Source organism: Lonchura striata, chromosome 4 (assembly GCF_046129695.1).
Source record: "Lonchura striata isolate bLonStr1 chromosome 4, bLonStr1.mat, whole genome shotgun sequence".
Lineage (NCBI taxonomy): Eukaryota > Metazoa > Chordata > Aves > Passeriformes > Estrildidae > Lonchura > Lonchura striata.
The window spans coordinates 46,519,771-46,542,164 of NC_134606.1; the positions used below are offsets into that span (position 1 = coordinate 46,519,771).

At 38.4% G+C, this 22,394-nt stretch overlaps 1 protein-coding gene across 1 annotated transcript in view; it reads left to right on the plus strand.

The window, feature by feature from the left end:
* COL25A1 (collagen type XXV alpha 1 chain) overlaps positions 1 to 22,394 on the plus strand; it is a 294,301-nt gene that overhangs the window by 182,173 nt on the left and 89,734 nt on the right. The window contains exons 6-7 of the mRNA XM_021525517.2: positions 12,972 to 12,998; positions 13,163 to 13,189. Coding sequence (XP_021381192.1) covers positions 12,972 to 12,998; positions 13,163 to 13,189 — 54 coding nt within the window. The remainder of the gene's footprint in view (positions 1 to 12,971; positions 12,999 to 13,162; positions 13,190 to 22,394) is intronic.

Below are 22,394 nucleotides of genomic sequence, written 5' to 3' on the forward strand. Positions count from 1 at the left end.
TTTCCTATTGACCGGTGCAGCAGAGTGGTCACTATCTGTCAGATTGTTAGAGTTGGACATGTTTGTTTTTTCTGATCATCATGAATTGAGGTGTAAACTCCACATTCCTTTTTTTCTGGCAGTTTCCTCTCATGAATGCCCCAAAATTCTTTACTTGCATGGAGAGTGGAGGAAGGAGGCAAGAAATACACTTATGAAGGACAAAATCAGCTGAAGTCTGAAGCAATATTTCACTTTCAGATACACAGTGCAGTAAAGTTACTGCTCCTGGGAGAAACCCAGTGGTTGTACCCAGGCCATCAGCTGTTCTCACTGCTAAGAATGATCTTGTGGGGTATTTCTCCTAGAAACTCATACCCTATGTTCCTTTTAAACTTCTGAGGAGCTGTATTACTCAAACTGATTATACAAATGCTAGTCTGCTATTGAGTTACAAGTTGCAGGTCAGATTTCGCTGTCAAACTTTGACAATTAGTTTATTAACATTAGGTAGCAGACATGTAGAAGTCTGTTTCTTACTTTCTTTGTACGAATAACAAAGATAAATTCTTGATGCCTTTGCTGCTAATAACAATTTACTGCAAATTATGAGATCAGAAATGAATCTGAGGGCATCACATATATAAACACACTCATACCGAGTTTCATATGTGTTTAAGCAGGCAGAACTTCAGTTGCCATTCTCCTTTCTTAAATGGTAATAGCATTTGTGAACACCATTGAAATTGTGTGAGCTTTTTAGGGAACAGCCCATATTGATTTGTGAACAAGAAGAAATAAATGCCATTTTCATGGCTTTTCGTTTTATGTTAATTGCTGGATGGAACCACATCAGAGATTGTTAAGAGGAAAAATCATGCTCAAAACTTCATTTACTGTATGCATAAGTGTTTATGACACAAAAGAAGCCAGAAATGTGTCTTCTCAGAAGGTGATTGTGCATTTAATTGTTTTTAAGTATGATGCTTTCTCAGCTTCATATGTAATAAAATGGAAGTTAATTTTGTTAAAAGGCATTGACAACAACAATGAGCTCTTTCAAATATCAAACACTTCAGTTTCCCCTGGTAGACTTATGCACATGTGTAAACCAGAAGAGCTATGAATATTAAATGGTTTTCTTGGCTAAGCATGTAGAGTGGGGGAGTATTAGTGCAAGTAAGAGGATTCTTTGCTTTGTAAATAAGAGAGCACAGAATTGGAGATTTAGGGGAAAATTGTTCTGAGCTATCTGTTGTGCCAAGAGTAAGGAAACACCATACATAATTTAAAAAGGCAGAGAGGAGTAAAAGTCCCATGCATCAACAAACAAAATTATTTTACAATTTGATACTATGTTCTGCTTTCAACATATTTTTTTACTTGTCTTTTCCCACCCTTTTGTCAGGAATTGCAAAGAAGTCTCTAATGGCAGATTGATGACTTCCCTGCAAGTACCCTGCTAAGTGAACTTAGTTGGGGATAATGAGACTTTTTAGAGCTCTGCTCATCAGGCTCTGTCAGACACCAGGAGGAGGCCAGACTCCTACCCCAACTGTGCTGCTGTGTTCTTTTACTTACTCTGTTAGGCAAGCTTTTGAGTTATAATTTCAGTAACTATCTGGTGCTGAAATGGCAAGATGTTCAGAGGTTCCACAGCATTTCCTCGAACAGGTAATTGTTGGGAAGGATGAAAGTTTGACAAGGAAGTTTAACAGATATGTATGCTTGTCAGAAAGATCTCTTAATGTAGAATCTGAGAACAAAATAGAGATGGAAAGAAGTTTTTGTATAGAAGAATAACAGATGTGTAAATTGACAATTGCTGGACCAGTCGTTACTGGACAGCTAAGAAAGCAAAGGTTGAGTTAGAAGGAGGTTTTATGACTTAGCGTAAAGGATATGTTGACCACAAACAAAAATATGCTTTTACCAAGCAGAAATAGGTCTTAGAAAAGCAGACAAGCATGCCAATATGGCAAGTAGAAAAAAGGTCTAAGAATTTTCCACTGTAAGAAAACTAAAAAACAACTTTAAGCTTTAACTGTAGAATCCTAACTGTGATTGGATAGTACTGACCATAATATGGTAGTGATAGTAGTTATGATAGGCTGTAGGTAAGAGTAAAGGTATTGATTGGTTGATTATGTATTAAGATGCACAGCAAAGACAAATATATAATGCATTGTAACCAAAATTAAGGGGTCTTCAGGCTTGTCTACATCTGGAGCTGACAGCTGTAGGTGCAGGCTCTGTCACCCACAACCCTGGACTGTTGTAACATCTCAGATACAATAAACTGCATTTTGAAGAGCTGCCTGAAGTCCCCCATTTCTCGACTCAGGCTCTTACTTATAAATTTCTTATTCCCTTGCTTGATTCAGAAAGTATTATACTTGAATTCTGTTAATTTTACTATTAACAATTCAGTCTAGGTTTTGATTTTCTACAAATAGAAAAATAAGAATATCCATTGTACGGAATTCTGTGAAAAGGGCTCCTCATGCAACATAATTATCAGCTCTGGATGTGCTTGTAAAAAAAAATCTGCTGCTATGATGGTGGCTTCTTTTACTGAATCTGAAGATCTCCTTTGGGAGTAGCGGTATGCAATAGATAAAGAAAGCTTGGAAGATGGGCTTTGAAGAGAGTTTGATGCAAAACTTTTAGAAGTTGATCTCCTCATTTCGTAGTTCACATAGCAACAATTTATGAGACTGTTAGTCTGAAAAAATAAGCCCTAAAATTAGACAATACATAAAACTAATATTTAAAACTCTAAAACAAAATATGCATGAGAGCTTTCTATTTTAAGGATGTTACCAACTTTTCTTCATGCCATCATTATTAATTTTTTTAAATAATTGGGTTTTTTGTCATAAAATAAACATGAAGATCTGATTCACTGGTTACATATGGCACTACAAATTTGATGGGGAATCACACATTAGCATTCCATCTATTAATCTAGAAGTTCCAGCTGTCACCAGGGCATGGTAGCTCTTCTAAGAGCAAGTGAGAAACTGTGAAGCAAAAATTACTTGCAAGCCTTAATTTGGTAAACCAGTGCTTAGCTTAACAGAGTACATAGGAGTACAAAAAAGCAATTGCAAACTTGGTGTTGTGGTTCCATTATGACATTACAAAGGTTTGTCAAAATATAATTAAGGACTCTGAAATATTTCTTGTATGCCTACATCATTTCTTTATCAAATGACCTTCGTATTTTCTTGCTCTTATTCTACACATGGCAGAAATACACTAGTGTGTTCTGTGTTCTATTAGGGATTATGTCAAAGCAACGTATTGTTCAGGAATATGATCTAGTATTTTACTATCCTGCTCCACATGTTTTTAACTTGATATTAAACTCATGTTGGTTTATTGTTTTTAGTGATCTTCATGCTGTATTTTATCTTTGAAATCCAGTTCAATTTGTTGCAGATCCCAGTAGTTTCACTAGCTTTAATAAAAAAAATTTAGAAGTTATAAAAATGTGCATTTCATCAAGTTTACTGTGACTTGAAGATAATGCTGTGATGTCTAAGACATTAGTCTTTCACAAGGTTTTCAAAATATCAGAGTTCCTTTGAAAGCCATTATCATTTCAGAGGCTGGTGATGCTTTGTGCTAGATGCTTGAAAATCCTATAAATTTGAGCAGACCTGGGAGATTTGGATCTCAAGCTGGTAGAGGAAACCTTCAAAATTTATATTTCCCTTTATAAAGTGATACATCTGTGAACTGAAATTTTACTTCAAGCAAATTAAGTTAGTAGAAATGCTTTAGGTTTTTTAGTATTGAATTGATTCTGGCATGAAGAGCTGTGCTGATATGTTACTCTTTCCTGTAAGTATGGGTTAAGTTTCAAGAAGGAAGAAAAAGGCAGAAAATGCAGCAGTTACTTTCATGGATTCTCTGCACTGCCAGTAATGTTATTATTGGCATGGAAGTGTCCATTCTATTTGTGGGCTTTAATCCAGAATGCCAATTTCAAAAATCCTTTGTCTGTCCCTACAATACTGTAGGATTTCCTAATATAGTTTTTTACTGAGATCCATCAGTAATATTCAAGAGCTGTGAGCTGCTGAGAAACATGTAAGAGAATCACGTATTTTCAGAAATACAATCCAGCTATATTGCCCATTATGTCTGCTAGTGATCATTTGCCAAAAAGAGTCAATATCCATTTAAATATAAATATACATATGTGTTTAATTTCCCCTGAAGATGCTCTGAATTTTGTAGTCCATACTCTTGGTCTTCAGGAGAAAACAGTTTTGTTTTTAATAAACTTTATGTTCTCTTAAATTGCTTCCTGTATAAAGATGTTTCCAGCCTTATAGGCTACAAGAATATATTCAGTCATCTCACTTTTACATGTGTCTGCATAGAAAAGTATGTGTATGCTTGTAGTTGATATAAAAATTCATCTGTAGTTATCTGGTATTCCATCTCAAACTTCACAAATCTGAACAGTTCTCAAAATAGCTCTATGAAATACATCATTGTAGTTTTCCCCTTTGCAGATAAGGGAATTGGTGACAATAAAGGAAAGATTTAGTTCTTGTACTGACATTTGTTTGTCTTATTGTAACATAAACATTATTTTATGTGCTTTTTTGTGCTTTTCTTTCTTTACAGTATTTGACATTAAATAAATTAATCTAAGGGTTGACACATCCCCATCAAGGCTAGAGTTATGACTTAGAGTGTCAAGCTTTGCCTCTTTCAGCAATGCCTTGTACTTGGAATAGTTCAGAAACATCTGCAGTAACCTAATACTTGCAGGTCACCTCAGGTGGGTTTGTGCAGTGTAGCTTTTATCATTACATTTGTCAGACAGTTCTTGTGAAAAGGGCTTTTTTGATGGAGTCTATGCAGAGGAACAATTTAAGGGACTACAGAACCTGCCGGGGGTCATAGGAGAGAAGGAAGTGTAAGATTCTTGGAGGAATGCGTCATGTTTTGCTGAAATAGATTCTTCCCAAGCATTAGCATACCCTGAAGTTTAAAAAGTTACCTAATTTCTGAAATAATTCCATTGCTCTTAATCTGTGGATGTCTCAGAAGCCTTTCTACCCCTGGTGCTATTTTTTTACATGGCTGTGGCTGTATACTACTATTTTACTGCCATTTTCTTTTAACCATTCATGATTTAGGTAATCTAACACACATCGTTCGCAGCAGCATTTTATAGTAGCATTTGCAGACAACACTAAAGGAATATATAAATCTTTCTTTGACATTCTACTACCCTGAATGAGAAAATATCTCCTGTATTAAGTGGCAAAATTTGGAAAGGAAAAAACAGTGTATAGACAGTATGCCTTGCCTCTGAAATACTGAAACTCAGAGCATTGCTAGTGAAACCAGTGTGGAGTCACCGCAGTAAATGGAAGAATGGAATTGGCCTTCCCTATTTCAAAGTCTGTGTTAAAATCCTCTTGCTGAAAATAGATTTAGTGTTAAAAATGCTGCAAATACATGTTGTCTGCAAACCCTTGTTCAGATGTGAACTGTACAGATTTGCTTGTTTATACAAGTTCAGCTTTTATTACTTATAAATTTGTCTTGATATGATAACAGGTACAGGTCAAAATTTCAAAAACTTGCCTGGTTTTGAAACCAGCCCTTATTTCAAATAGATGAACAGAGAGGTTTGTTCTTTTAAGTCAAAAAAAGTAAATGAGCAAAGGGCACTGTCGTTTCACCTGAATCATCTACCAGGCTAGTAAAAAATCAGGGAAATATCAGAGGTGCTTGAATTACAAAAGCCACCATTCAAGTTTTAGGTTAAAACTAGCTAAAACACTGGAATATGAACTATTGTTTCTGGAAATAAAAGAAGCTGTTAACGCCCAGTGAGGAGCTTTCTTCTTAATAAACTTTTAGGAATAAATAAGAGAACTGACCTATTGATAAAAATCTACCAAAGGAAGTATAAAAAGTATTTACTTAATGGTCAAGTCGAAGTAGCTCCTGCTCATTGAAGGGGCCATGGACTAAATGACCTTTAAACCCTTCCAACACAAACTGACAAACTGCTGATTCTAAGGTAGCATGTGATGCTTTTTCAAGTCTCAGGTGGACATCTAATGAGAAAGGGGTCTGCTGGATGATGGGTGGAAGAGTAGGAAGCCTCAACCAGTCTGTATCAAAACTATCTCATGGACATCTAATGAGAAAGGGGTCTGCTGGATGATGGGTGGAAGAGTAGGAAGCCTCAACCAGTCTGTATCAAAACTATCTCATTTTTAAAATGTTTTCTAAACCAGATATTGAACACTGAGGTTGATGCTATGTTGTAATTAAAAATATTGTTAAAAATCATAGATTGAACTCCAAAAAATCCCGAGATTGCTGTGGAAATGTCAAATATAATAGTAGTTATAATAGTAAAAAAAGGCTTCCTGTTCAGTCTGCTTTCTGAATTTTGATTCTGTAGGGCCCATATCAGTTGTCTTTTATTATGTCTTTCTGCAGTTCTGAGTGCCAGCCAAAAAATTTTGTGTTTCTGTGGTTTTGAAGTAATAAAGATAATGTTTGCATCTTCTTCACTCCTTCATGTTATTGAAATCGGAAACTCTGGTTGTTTTTTTCTTTAATAACATGATAGATACAGCAATATGAAGTTTTCTCATCTGTACTTTTATGTCCTCTTTTACCTGTTTACAAGAATGGCATTTCCTTTGGGGTGTGGTTTATTTTCATTGTTGTTTGTTTGTTGTTTGGTTGGGTCTTTTTTTTGTTTTGGTGGGGTTTTTTTGGGTTTTCTTTGTTAGTTTGGTTTTTTTTACTGTATTGCATTAACTCTCTAATGTCATCAGTGGATTTTTGCTTATCTGACAAGTAGGAGGACAGGAATGCATTGTGGACAAGGCAATGAGGGCTAAGGTTCATGTATTACAGTGCATTGAGCATTAAGTGAAAGTCAGAAGGCTTTTGACTCTACCAGAAGCCATTTTCTTTTCTTTAAGAATATGCCATTATTTTCTGCCGCTGTATAATTGGTCTTAATGTCACATACAGCAGCTACTTGACTCACAAGAAACCTCACATTCAAATCATAATTTAAATTAATTTGTGGAAATAGTAAAGCTGATCCTTGTTTTTTCATGCTCAGGCTATGGGTACATAGTCACATACCCTGTGTGCCATAAAATCTTTGTAGGGCTCTTTGTCATGTTTTGTAAGCTTTCAAATAAAACATTATATTGTCTGTAAAAAGAAGGGAAAGGGGAGGAGAAGATGACAGTCTTACTGATTAATCAAAGAAGAAATGTCATAGAAAGGAAGAGGAGATCCCCTTTAGCAGGTTCTTGCTAGGGACACTGGGCCTTGTGCTTTTTCCTGGGTACTGGATTAATTCTGCAGTTTCTAATGTGAGCTGGTGGTTTTTGTGAGCAGCATTATAAGTTTCAAAATAAGCACCCAATCCCAACCTCAGCTAGAGCTGAGATTTGAGCATGAGATTTGAATGCAGTCTATGAATGTCTAAATGAATGTATAAATGAATGTCTAAATGGTTTCTTGACATATTTTGGGTAGACTGTGTTCTCCTGCCTGTAGTTTATAAACTTGTCTGATTTATATATTGCTATATAAATCACTGACTTTTGAATAAAATTGTATGAATTTACAGCAGGAGTCATTTATAATTTGCTCGTTGTGAATGTTAACAGAGCTGTTTATCTAGATTGCTATATAAATCAGTATTATGTTTCTCAGCTTAAATCATTTACATAATGTTGTTTAAGGCAGTCACCCTTATTGTGTCAAAAATTCAGGTTTCTTTTTCTCTGTCTTAGGATTTTTAACAAAAACTAAAGAATATAAGGGAAGAAAATTACATATTATTAAGAGTCTTTTGAGAGGTGGTTGGTTGAAGTTTTCACCATAAGTCAGTCATGTTACAGGAGGAGGATAAAACTGTAAATAAATGTAATAAAACTGTAAATAAAAATGTAAAAAGGAAGGCACTTCAGCAGTAGAAACTGTTCAGATTCATAGAAAATTCTTCTGAGTACTTGTAAAACTGTTGCAAGGTGAAATGTTGGCATTGTAAACTAGCATATGTAAACACTGGCTGAACATGGCCAAGCTCAGCAGATGCCAAAACCGCATTGCCTCAGTAGTTCAGGGTTTGCATAGTGGACACAAGACTGAAATGAGTGTAGGAACTTTGAAATAGTTATGAAACACAGTGGTGTTTGCATAATGTAACCTCCTGTGATTCAGCAAATCATCCTAATATTTTGCAGCCATTACAGGATAGGCTGGGGACTGTTGTTCCAGTCAGATTCTTGTAACTTATCGAAGTCATGAGTCAAGTTTCAAAGAAATAAAATTCAGCTTTTGGATCTGATTATTTTGTTGTTACATGCTAAAGCTACCTTTTACTCTTGAAGTAATCTGCAATACTGAGTTGACTCAGGCAATGTATGGCATGCTGTTTAGCTGTGAACACATGGTTAAACTAAGCTGGGAAATTGATTCCCCTTTTGGATTTGTCTGGGTGACATTGGAATAGCTGGTTCACGTTTGTGTTCATTTCTGCAAGGCTGCTGTTGCCTTTGGCTGCCAGTCACATTGTGGGTGCTGGTAAGGATGGCTGCACTGTGCCCCTCAATCCCAAATGAAAATGAAGGCTGAACCTTGCAAACTGCATTCAGTCCTCCAGCTGCCAGCTTGCTTAGCCTGTGGATGTTGTGGTGGGAATGTTAGAAAGCAGTGACTGTGTCTGAAAGGTTTTATCACCTGTGTCTGCTGTGGTAGCTCTGTCTGATGGGAGCTGTCAAGTTTGACGTGTCACGTTCATTAGGAGCTGTGAGGATGGATTATGCCAATGGGACCTGGGACTGTCAAAGCCCAACTGATCCTGTTGGTTATTTTGTTGGTTTGTTGTCACCAGCTTATGCTGGGGACTGGCTGGTCCTTTTTACGGAGGCATCATATTGGCTGTCTAACAATCAGGAAAAATCTGCACTCCTTTGTACTGACTGTGGAGCTTTTTACAGAACCTTCAACATTGCTTTGTACTCAGTACTAAGAATCCCTTACTATTTTCAGTTCTGCTATTCCATCAATGCTTGGAGCCTTTTGGGTGAGTTTGCAGCAGAACTTCCTGTATTATGGCTGAAGGCAGATCTGTAGCAATAGGTATGTGCAGGGACGATAGCTGTAAGAGAATTTTGATAATTATGAATGTTTGTAAAACCAATATAAGTCAACTACTGGCTTTTTAAGAGGTCTGTGGATGTAACATTTGCAAAACTATATAGGTGGCAATGACCTCAAGGGTGGAAGACAAAATTAGCATCCTTCAGGGAATGAATTACAAAATTTTAGCTGTGTGAAAAAAAATCATGCTGATCACACTCAGTTAATTTTAAGGGTAAACTGCCTGATGAAGACTGCAAGGATCAGCCTCCTGTTTTCTAGTATTGCATCTCTTGCCTTTCTGTTCCTGTACACATATTTATAATAATGTAAAATTTCATCAGAGTATGGAAGTGGGATTTTGATAGCAAAAAAAAGTGGGGGAGGTCACCTATCAGTAATCCTGAATAGAGCTGGTTTTTGGATTTGACCCTGATTTTGGTTCTGTTCTTAGCTGGCAGGTGCCTGGAGTTCTTTCAGTCTGCTTTAGGAGACTTTGTTTTAAAAACAGTAGTATTTTTTGCCTAATTATGAATGCAGATTTTGCATGTGTTTGAGATTTACAAGGCCTTGCTTATGTGAAACAGGCTATAAACTCTCCTTGGAAATGTATAGTAGTCTGGAGTAGATAATTACACTTTGAGAAAGGAGCCTCTGTTTCTAGTGAAAACACTGTGAAGTTATTTCAGAAATGCTCTGACCTCAGACGTTTCATATAACTTACACAAAATGCTTTCACATTTGTTCGGCAGCTTGCCGCTTGATCTCTGCCATCTCATAAACGAAAGCACAGAAGTCTCCCTGGGAAAAAAAGCAGCAAGTCCATGCTGTGGCCTACACAACTAGTGTTATTTTACTCACTCTGTGCTTTGTGTCTGTACCCTTAAACAGAAGAAACCTTGCCCTCCTTTAAACAAATCTGTCTCCTAATCATGCCCCACCCCCACAAACCCAACTTCCGCTCTGATTTTTCTTCCTCCTTGCTTCCACTCAGTGTACACACACTGCAGTAAAAAAACCTTGGGAGAATTTCTCAGCAGAAATGGAAAGAAGATGTCAAAGGCTGAGGATAGGAATTTTCTGTTTAAAGTTGCAAAAACAATAGAGGACAATTGAAACAGTGGGGGAAAAGCCAGAGATGGGTGAACAAGCCATGAAAGAATTCCATTAATTTTTATTTTGATGAAACCCACTGGTTCTCTTCACTTGCATCCAAAAGAACCACTTTCATTTGCATTTGTTTGTTTGTTTTTGAGGCCTCTTGTGGAAAGCAAGAACATTGTGAATACAAGTGAAGAGACTTGTGAGAATGTTCACACCAGAAGTGTTTTTGTGGGCTTTTGAAAAGCTGTTTTTCATCCCTGGTACAATATGAAGACTTTTATGAAAAATTATGTGCTGGAAGGGTGACTTGTTGGAGGTGATGGTGCTTGCCACTCAGGGAGAGAAAACACAAAGCAAAAAAAGCCAAAACAAATTCTGGTTATGATGTGTACAGATCATATTCAGAAAATCCTGCATAGAAAAGGGAGACAAAAAAAGAGAGATATAATTCAATCTTATTAAAAAGGCATGTTTGGGTATAGGTTGTACTTTCAGAGAACTATTAGCAGAGGAAAGTATGCAGGGTAGAGGAAGGGGCCACTTGTGCACTGGAGATGGCTGAACATAATTGCCAGCAATCATACCAGGGAGACAGTGCAGTAGTCCTGCAGATCTGGTGGCTGAGCCCCTCATGTGAGCTCTAACTTGTTTCTGTTCCAGTGAGCCAGCATAGTTCGGGCAGCTGCTGTGATCTCTCCTGTTGTAGTTTCTACCAACAGGCAGAGCTGTGGCAAACCCGCTTCAGAAAAGTTATGAGCCAAAACCCATTAGAAGTAGGGCCACTCTTGGGTGTAAGAGCAGCACTGAGCATCTAAATGAAGGCAGCAACAGCTCCCACAAGACAACATCTGTTTACAGTCTCAGTCGTGTCACGTTACCTATAATTTCATGCCTAAGGCCCAAGAAATAGGATTCTGACTGTAGCAGATAGGGGTCATGCTATTTGCACTTTGCAGGCAGTGAGATATCCAGAGCCAGTAATGGCTTGATAATTCAAGGAGGGAGAACACGTGAGCACAACCCTTTGCTTGTGCTTCGCGTTCACTGTGGAGAAGGCAGCCGCAGCCTGCACCGACTGATTTTAGTTCTTCCCATCTTGCAATTACTGCCTTACTGATGGTATGAGTTCACAAATTCACAAGCTCAGTGGCATGTATGTGTAAGCTTTAAAGCAGACCTGCTCTACTGTAATGTCACGTCACAGTACGTGTATGTGGAGACTGTAGCTAAAGGTAGACGGTGCTGCACTTAGTTTTTGGTATGTATTTATGTGAACTTCTGAACTGGGAAAGGATAGTGGGATTTAAAGCATTAAAAAAAAATAAATATATATATATATGGAGAGACCTTAAAGGTGCAGACAGATTGTATCTATTAATTAAATTATTTTGTTTAATTTGTTTTTAAAGAGGCCAAGTGCTTGCAAGGCAATGCAAAGTGGGCAGGGGTCATAGTTAATTGATCAGAGAGTTTCCACTCAGCTGGCAGTTCCCACTGTCCTTCCTGAAGGAGACCTGGGGACATCAGGAGGCAGAGTTGTTCCTGTGTCCTCTGCAGCAGACAGAAGAGATGGCCATGGAAGGAGAAGCATATGCTTTAATTCCTTTGATTCAGCAGCAGATGCTCTTCTCTGACATGCATCAGAAGCCCTTAAAACTAAGCAGAATATTGGCTACAACAGTGGTTTTCAAAGACTTGCCTGTGGTTGATCACGTCTTTAATGTACAGCAGACTGACCTCCATTCCACTGCATTTTATGTGAACCACATGAAATTTTGTCAGTGTTGTTAGTGACAATCTTTTCTTGTTCTGTATAAACCCTCACAAACACACACACACTGCCACACACTCTCTTTGTGTTATCACAGTGAACCATGCTGGCTTGAATGGCTCCTTCTCTGTTTACAGCTGCTTTCATATGTATCTCAGGTCCTTCTTTGTAATGAAACACCTGCATATCTTTCAGAAAGCTGAAGGTAGAGTCTGCACTGTGTAAGCAGACAGTTTTTTTCAGACTGATAGCATTTTTATTCACAAGGTACTAACCTGAAAAACTAGTGGTTTAGAAACCTGCTGCTAGCTTTCTGGAAAGCGCTCAATAAAAATGGAATAGGAAAGGACTTCCTATTTGTGGTTCTGTCACCTTACTGTTTGTTGGGTGGTGAGTAACAAAAAGTAATACTCCTGCAAAATCGTGTTACACAAAGTGCTCATTTTGCCTAAACAGTCTGCTTGAGACTAAACATCAGTATTGCCAAAAAAAGGAATAAAACCCCTACTTTTAGAATTTCAAATCCATTTTTCTTTGGCAGTCTAATACAAGGAGGGTGCCAAAATACATGACAGATTTATATGTATTTGAATTTATTAAGTGCACTTGCAAAGAAGTTTTACAGTCTAAGAAAACTTTTTTTTATCTGATAGGAGATAATCTATTGTCCCTAAGTGAAATCTGTAGATAGATATTTTGCCATTTCAGGCATAGTTTTGCTTGTCTAAGTAGACTGATTCAACACACATTAGCAAACTATTCAAGAAATAGTGTGCAGTTCCTATTATTAGTACAGTGAAGAAACCATCTCTGGAGTAGCACTGGCATTCGGAGTTAGACTTTATAAGGAAATATATTGTTGAGAAGAAATTGCAGATTGACACAGACCTGTTTCTTGCTGTATCCTAGGACTTCATCAGCATCAGTAATTAATCTTTGCCTTTGTTTCTTTCAGGGCCCTCCTGGTCCAAAAGGCGAGAAGGTGAGTTGATGTTCGGGTGATTCTTACAAGAGACTGGAAAGCCCTCCCAGCATGAACTCAAGAGACTGTTTGTATTGATGCAGTGAAATGTTAGATTATGTAAGAGAGCTGGGTAGCACACAGATGCTGTGTTAAACCTATCATCTCATCTTTCCACTTTGCAGGGAGATCAAGGTGATCAGGGCCCTCGGGTAAGCATCTTAAAAAAATGTTACACTTCCCCTTCGCTGAGTAGGCAATTACTCTTTAGTGCAAAACTAAATTAAAATACACTGTCTGAGCTAATTATGCTTATTAGCTGCATTTACCCTGCATGTTGAAGTGTCTGCAGGACAGTAATGCTGAACGTGAGCAGGAAGTGTCTGGGAAGATTTGAGTGATCCCATAGTGTACAGTTTCCATTATGGGTGGAAGCAGGTTCCACAGTGATTTTGCTCTGCTGTATAAAGCTGGCTTTCCTAACCAAACCATTCAGTTTTCCCAGCAATGTGTTCATGCCATGCATGGGCTTCCACAACGCAGAGGGCCAGTGAGTTTCTAATAAATATACTTCTGGATTTCATGTAAAATGTAGCTAATACTTAGTGAATTGTAAACAAATATAATGTATGCATGTATTAGCTTTTTCCTGACATATATGTATTTAATATTTTTAATAATAACAATATTATCACCTTGTAGTTACAATCCAGACAGAACATGATTTAACTTAGGAAATGAGAGGGTTCTTTTAATTTCTAAATGTCATGTTTATTTGAACAGAGAAATAGAGGAATACAGGAGTGTAAGTTTGAATAGATTGGCTGTGCTAGTTCACTCTTCTTTACATCTGTGCTTCATTAGAAAACGCTTGGTTACATTGTTCAGATGATACAGTAACTCTCTTTGGTTACATGTTTATAATTTTTCCCATAACAGTATGTTCCATTGATTATTTTCTTCTGTTGACTATGTTAAATATTTTGAATTTGCAGCTTTATTTCATTCTACTGTTTTGTTTCATACCATTTGATTTAATTGGATTTTACATTTTTTTCAGCCAGTAAGAGTATCTGAAGCTGCAACATGCTTTTAAGCTGATTTTGATGTTCTGTTAACTGCCAGGGTATCCTGTTGTGCTTGGTGCTAGGGCTGCACATCACAAAGACAGTGGCCTGAGAGTGAACAGCTTTAAATATTATTTCAGTTGAAACTCATTAGGTGTTGGAAAACTACTTAAATAAATAAAAAGAAAGTAGAGAGTAAAAACAAGAGCAATGTGCTTTTTTTCTAGGTAACTAATAAACAAACTAAAGGTTATAAATAATGTAAAAATTTCCTTTTAACTTCTAAGTGAATTTAGTGTCTCTCAGAGGCCATACTGGGCTGTGTATTTTGTCTAGTTCTGTGCTATAGAGCTTTGCAGGGAAAGTGAGGAGAGAGAGGTGCAGGGGAGGAGAGCAGTGCAGCGCCTCTGGCTTAGGAGAGGATGCTCCATTCAGGTGGCATAAGACAGGCTCGAGCACAAGTGCTTGCACTAAGTGGCCTTACATGCAGAAGAATGCATGTTCTTACATTCACAGTGTGTGATCCAAAAGAACAGGAGAACAAATTTGATGCCAGTATCAGAGAAAGGATGCAGTAACAAATATGGAAGAGCAATGCTGTGGAGAGCATTACATAGCTGAGGATAAGAATCTGGAATTATGACTGTCAGAGAAGTTTCCAGGGAAAGCCCCAGAGGTCTGAACACTGGAGAACAAATGAAGTGGTATCAACACAAGGGAATGATGATGCAGAAATTTTGCCAAAATGTTGAAGAGATGTAGATGCAAACTATTAAGTGGTTAAGCATATGTGGCTTTCAGTCCCTGGTCTGGAAGCGTTGGCAAGGCCCAATAAGAAGATGCAGGTTTGGTCAGTGTTACTGCAGTGGGACCTCTGCTGCGCAGAGATTGTCGAGTCCTACTTTGCCAAGACATACTCCTTATACAGGAAGGCAGTAGAGTCCTTAGTGAGCCATACAAATCATGGCTATGACTGTTTGTGGGTTTGGTAAATCAAGTGCAGATAAAAAGCGAAAAATATCCAACTGAGGAATTCATATATAAGGACATCACAATGTTTTATCTGAAGCAGCAGCTGGCACTCAAGACTGAATTCTGTATCTGATTACAGAAAAGGAATTCAATAAGGTCAGCAGTAGAGAGGAATAGGTGGTGACTAGCATCTTGTGGACAAGCTGAAACTTTACCAACTCTTTAGTCAATGCAGGTTTTAGTAACCTACTTCCTGTTTAAGTATATGGGCCAAACTTGGGAAATTTGCCCAGTGTTGTTGGTTTTCCCTTAATCTATTTTGAATGTGTTCTACAGCCTCTTCTCCTTTTTTCCCCTTCATATTTCACAAGTAATAAGTACCATGAAGCCTCTGACCATTTTCTATTTCTTGGTACAGCAGTTATCTCTTCTGATAACTGTCTTCAGGGTGAGTCTGCTCAACCTGCTGTGCCAGGGGATTTACAATATAATTAATAGAATTTTTATGTGTAAGCCACTCATGCACCAAATGAAACTAAACCCATTTAGTCCTGGTTGGTTACCTTTGCACATAGTATTCCATCACTGTGTGTGTAAAATAAATGGGTTTGGAGGTAATGGCATACAATATTACTTTCAATAAATATTGTACCTGAAAGTAACTGGGGCATGACATTGACACTTGGATTTGACAAGTTTGCAGACAGGTTGGATATAGTATCTAAGAGCAGTAAATGTTTTACTGCTAATTCATCTTTTACAGGTAAGGAACCTGAAGTTTCTTTGGGTTTATATGTTTACATACTGGTTTGAAACAAGTGTTTAACTTCACAAAAACTGTTAGCGTTCCAAGCTATAACTGAAATTTCAAAATTGCCCTTTTTCTTTAGAAAAGCTGCTTTCTTTCCTCCAGGCATTTTTGTAAAAGAAATCAAAATAAAATGTAAAGACTGTCCAAGTTAAGATGAGATCTTAAATTTCCAAAAATCTGCTGAAAAGAAAGTAGAAAGATATTTGTGAAAACATTTTGCAGGAGGCAAAGGTATTGTTTTCTGTCCTGCACAAAGTTTTTTCACCTTGAGATTTTTGAGGGTTCATTCTTTCGGAAATAATTTTAAAACATAAAAATAGTCATCAGTTATCTCAAAATGTTCAGTCACTGGACATGTAGAGTATATACTGAACTGATTTGAAGTTCAGGTTTTCTTGAAAATACCTTGAATAAAGTCATAACACTGAGAATTCAGCTGTGCAAATACCAGCCAGAGGTCAGGTATATATAGTTTTAGAATAATGTGGCTGGGGGTTTGTGGGTTTTTTGTTGTTGGCTTGTTGGTTTTTTTTTTTTAAGAATCTGAGGAGTTTTCCTAAGTATTCAGATATAATTTTTGGATCCTTCATTGTGCAGAGATGGCATAAGGGCTCCAGTTGATAATGCCCTGTGGCTTGATCTACCAATGTCCATATTGTGTAGAAAATATGACGTAAAACACATTCTAGTAGTGTGAGTGATACAGAAATTCACCCTGAGTGTGAGTTTGAGCAGCAAGTTAATACAGCTTTTAATCACATGATTCCACCAATAAGGTAGCGATGGTGAGTCCTGATATTACTTGTAAAAATTATTATTTATCTCTTTATATATTTTTATATCAAATCTCTTAATTACTCTAAAGGTCTGGTTGACTAAACATTTAGGTCAAATGCAGAACTAGGTGTCCTTGATACCAGTGTAATAAATGGTCATGTTAATGTATCTTTTGGATGGTCTTCTTTTTGCAGAGGGCATGGCTTCATGAAATGTCTGTGGAGATTTGCTTTACTGTACTGAGCCATGAGAAAATTAAAAATGATGGAATTTAGCCTGTGGACTGTATAAATGGTGATATCAGGCTGCTCAGCTCCAGTTGTTCAGCTCTAGTCCAATTAAAGAAAAGCCTTTGAAAATTTAATGATGGTAGAATTTCAAGGGCTATATTGTCCAAGTACAGACTGTATCTTAATAATGGAAATAGGTCTTCAGAGGTGAATGTTTGGAAACAGAACTGGTAGTGTGGAATGTCTTATTGGATGTGGAGGGGAACTTTGTAATCAAGGATGAGGAAAAGGCTGAGGTAATTAAAGCCTTCTTTGCCTCAGTTTTCAACAGAAAGACTGGTTGTCCCAAGGGCAACCAGCCCCCTGATCTGGTAGACAGGGATAGGGATCTGAACAGATCCCCTGCAATCCAGGAGGAAGCAGTTAGTCCTGATGTGCCACTTGGAAACTCACACATCTCTGGGGCCAGATGGGGTCCACATGAAGGTACTGAGGGAGCTGGTGGAAGGGCTGGCCAGGCCACTCTCCATCATTTATCATCAGTCCTGGCTCACTGTGGGAGTCCCAGATGACTGGAGGTTGACCAGGTGCCACCCAGCTAGAAAATGGTCAGAAAGCATATTTTTTTTTATTTTATGTTGCTTCAAGCATATAGCACAATGCTGCTTTAATTTCATATTTTAGCAGTGCGATTACACTCATGGTTGTTTCTTCTGTTATTAATTGACCTGTTTAAATCAAATGATAGATCAAATTATAATCTATATCTAGATACTCTTTCAAACTGCACTCTTAGTGGGCCACTTTTTTAAATAACAATATTGAAAAAGCATTAGTGATTCCTTCTGTTAACAAAACTTTCACTGGAGCAGAATCATTGAGAAAACCACTGGACATCCAGTTTAATGCCAGTCTGTCTTTGAGCAGTTAATTTAATTCATAAGGCTTTGTTTCCTTATCTGCCACAAGGCAACAGGGGTATATTTCTCCATTCCTGGGATTAATTATCAGCACTTCACTGGCATTGGGCTGTTGTGGCTCCCCTGTTTTCCATTAAGGCAAAACTAGGGTAACAAATTGGAGCAAGGTAACTTGGCGCTCTGTAACTAGGCAAGGTTAGGAACGAACTCCGATGATGCTGGCTGCCAACTCTGTCTAAAGCATTGGGACACTCAGACTTGAGAGCCAGAGTTCATAGGAGTATAGCAGTGCCCTTTTGGCTGTGAGTGGCTCTCTAGGGCCAAGCTACTCCTTTGATGTTCAGCTCCTGAGGTTCCCTTGGGGAATGCAGAACAGCTGTGACACTCCAGAGAAAGTGCCACATACCTGCTGCTGAGAGGAGGATGTTGTCATTCCTGTCTTAAGAGCCTGGCAGTGTGTGTCTTCGCTCTCCACCAGTTGGTTTGCATCTTGCCCCTTTTTAGTAATGCCAGAGGAATGGTGAGGAAGGAAGTCTCTGTACATCCTGTTCCTTTTTCTACAGCCCTGTGCTGTGGCTGAAAATACATCATGTAGTTGTTGTATCTCTAACTACAGCTGTCACACAGAAGTGCTGCAACACTGAACATTCGAATTGGACAAATTTGATTGAAAACAACTCTTAAAAAAATTAATCCAGTCCTAATAAGCATCAGAGAAGAAGCTTGAACCACTTACCTGCATCACATAACTGCAGCAGTTAAAAAAATTGAAGATAAACATAAGCTGGGAGAGAAGATTTTTGTTTTGAGGACCAACTTGGTTATGAGCCAGCCCATATCCAGTTAACTGGATGCCTGCTCTCACTTTCAGTGAGAGTAGCAGGTTTGCCTCATTTTATGGAGGTCAGATGTGTGATTGCTCATCAGAACACCTAATTGAGTTGTGTAGAAAATACATTTTGCCTCACTGAAAATTCATTTACTAATGGGACAAAAGTAGAGAAGTGTTGGCTTTGTCCAGTTTTATTCAGTTTGACTGCAGTGTCAGGTCGATTTCACAAAGGTCATTATAGGAAATAAGGCTTTTATAGTCATCTGTTTATGGTAGATCTTAAACACTGCATTTTTACTATTTTTTTTACAAAGTCTGGATCATTATGTATTCAAATCAGAACTCTTTGCTGAATGTTTACCTATGTGAAAAGAAAATTCTGGATTCTTGTTGTGGTGTACTGTTTTTGTTAGCAGATTTGCTGCTGTAGAAAGCAGCAGTTATGATAAAAGGCATTATATAAGAGAGCTCCTGCTGAGAGTCCATGGCACTGTACAGGGTGATACCAAACACTGTATTCCCTAGGGCAGGTACAATAATTAGCCACAGGACTGGCACTCAGTCTGAGGGATTAATTAGAACTGGAGGTGGTGTTGGAGAGAGGCAGAGCAGCCATAAAGAGTGTCAGGATCACTCTGGCCTGAAGCCTGTGTGATTTGATGTGAAATAGCAGCAGCTGGCTGTAACCTTAGGAAGTGCAAGAGAACAGCAGGTGGTAATTCCTGTCTCATTTACCATGTCTTCACAGGAACATGCAAGCTTGTGCAGCTTGGGTTTATTGGCAGGTCAGAAGGAAAATCCTAGAGAGGACTGTGACATTTACTATACTGAGCAAATGCAGTAGTCAAACTGGAGTGTATGCAGCACAGTGTCAAACCAGTAACACTGCTGCTTAATGTTATCATACTTGCCTCTGACAGGGTTATGATGGCCTTACAATATTGACCTTGTGTGGACCAATGGACAAAGCTGAGAGTCCTGTGAAAAATCTAGGACAGCTAGTGGGAATTACATCCTTCAAGGCTGTGATGAATGTAACAGGAGAACTATTTCATCCAAGTAAAAAAATAAAAATCAGACAGAGGGAATATTACAATGTTTTGGCATCCCTCAGTTTTCTCAGTAGCCATAGTATGGGGCAAGTTGGCTTTACCTGCACTTTCAGGTGGGTAATGTTGTCCCATGGCTGTTGGCCTCCATCAGGCATCATGTTTTGCTTGGCATTTGGGCAAAAATGGCAGTGAGGCATGCAGCAACTGTGCTAATTTGGAAATTGTAACCGGCTAGCTTTTCAGGGTGAGCTTGAGTAGCTGTCAGCAGAGGAATTTAGTAGACCAGTGGTCGCTGTTGATGACTGTAGTGTTTTGTATTCTGTTAGGGCCTCCCAGGGTGTAGGACAAGAACCCTTCCTATGTGCAGTTCAAGAATCAAACCAAATAAAGAGAAAATTGAGTAGCTTTGAATCCGTCATTGAGAACAACTTTCGATAGGGAAAAAAATAAAACAGATCCAGGGGATATTTGTGGCTATATTTATAGCAGAGTGACAGGAAAGGAAGAGAACTCATTTTGTGGGAAGGATAGCTCTTTTTATGCCTTTTTAGAAGCTCATTGTGTACCAGCATTATCTTTCATGGATGCCAGAGGGTGTAATGCCTTCTAAAGCCTCCCACACATGCAAAAACTATGGACCTGTTGTAGAGTCTGCTGGGTTCCATTTAGTGTTCCCATGTTTCTGGCTCTCTCCAAAGATATGTGTTACTCATGGGGAGATGATCTAGGTCCCAGCTGGCATTGCTTGTGTCTGACTGTCAGGTTTGAGATTATGACCACTTTGGGCAAAGGAAAGAAAGCTTTGTTCTACTTGGGAACAAGCTGGAAGAAGTAACTAAGCTGCAGATGAAAGAATGGGATGGACCCTTTTCTCATGTGTTGTTCATGTAGGCAGAACACTGCAGTACTGACAGCTAGTTTTGAACTTGCCTGTGTAATGCTGGGAAGCTTTGGGAATGCTGGGACTGGCCTGTGAAGTGCTGAAAGTAAATGGTTCTGTGTACAGCCACATAAATCTTTCCCAAGACTTTCATTGCTTCTCAAGGAAAAAGAAAATATTTCATGACGAACCACTATATATTCTGAATAAGCACCTTTCTTAATTAATTCTCAGTTCTCCTACATGTTGAAGATATATATATAAGATATATATCAAATTTAATATGAGTTTAAAACATCAAATTGCAAATATGCTAATTTAGAGGTAACTGAAAATTGCTGTAATTCTAAAGGCTGATGAGTGAAAATGAAGTTGTTTAAAAATTTTCTGTTTATCCATTTTTTCAATAAATGTCATTTATTGCTTGCTATTCAGATTTTACTTCTTATGTAGGTTTCTTGTTTGTGCTCATTTCCATTACATGGGTATTGTAGTTTTGTCTAGATGAGAAATGGATCATGTGCACAGCAGGGCTAATGAGTCACAGATGTAAAGATTCTGACACAGTACTATCTATATAACTTCTTTAACTTATATTCTATAGTAAGATAAATGAAAATTTGATACATCTGTTTCTTAAATGATGTATCATTCCAGTCTTACCAGTGTCTCTGGAATGAGTCCCTTTATATGTTGTGAGTTTTAGCCTTTTTTGGTTTTGTTTTCTGTTTATTTGTTTCTAAAGAGGAGATTTCAGGTCACTGAGCAATGTGGTTAAGCCACACTACGATTCATCCCAGTGAAGTGGGAAAGCTGCATTTAACCACTGACTTTATAGGGTCAACTTACAGGGTCTCAGCTTCACCTCACGGATGTAGAGCAGGAATAAAAATGCTAAATGCATCTCCAAGATGCTAGTGAAGAACATGTATGCAACAAAAAGTAACTCTGCCTTTTTTGTAAAGACTGGTGTAGTCTTTGTGATCCACAGGCTCTCTGGTGTGATGAACAGAGCAAGTATTTGCCACATTAAAAGAATCTGCTGCAGCTGAGAGACCTGGAAGGCTGTCCTGGCCTGTTGGTGCTCCCCAGCAGGCCAGCTGGGCTAGGAAGAGCTCATGTGCTGCAGCAACGTGGGCTGCACCAGCGGAGCCGTCACACAGGACTTCCCTTTAGGAGGGGCTAAGCTGGCATGGTGCAGATGTTTGCTCCAGGAGTACCCCCAGAGGGGCTGTGCCAACTCTGCCTCATAAAGGTGGTCTGTGGGCATATAGGAGCTTCGAGCTCCCTGGATGTATTTAATTTAATGTTCCTCAGCCTAATGTCTCTCTGCCATTGAACAAGCCTCTGCTTCTGACAATGTGCTGTGCTAAAGGCAAGGAGAAGATTTAGGGATTTCCTCTTTAGGAATTCACTGCTCAACTGCATAAGGTTTTGGCTTTATGAGAAGGTTTAATTCACACCCTACAAGGCAGCTCAAGAAAAGGTGTTGAACTGAGAGCAGAATTCACCCCCTTATAATATTGTGACCACAGGCCACAATCACCAGACTCTTCCCTTTTTGTGCCAGTACAGTACAAGTTCTGCACATTTTGGTAGAGTAAAATATGATAAACCACATGTGGCATATAGCAACTGAGGGAGTAGAAATTAATGTGGAAATACTGCTATGTATGTCTTGAAAACTTTGACCATGGCCATCATGGACTACCCAAGATCTAGCAGTAGATTTATGTTCAGTGTTCATAGTTGTATATGTGCTACCAATTTATGTGCTGAATGTCATATGTTAAACAGAATGTGTGGAGCAGGATATTAATTATGCAAAGCTCTTCAGAATATACTGCCATGGCTGTCAGCTTCTGCAGCAATCCAG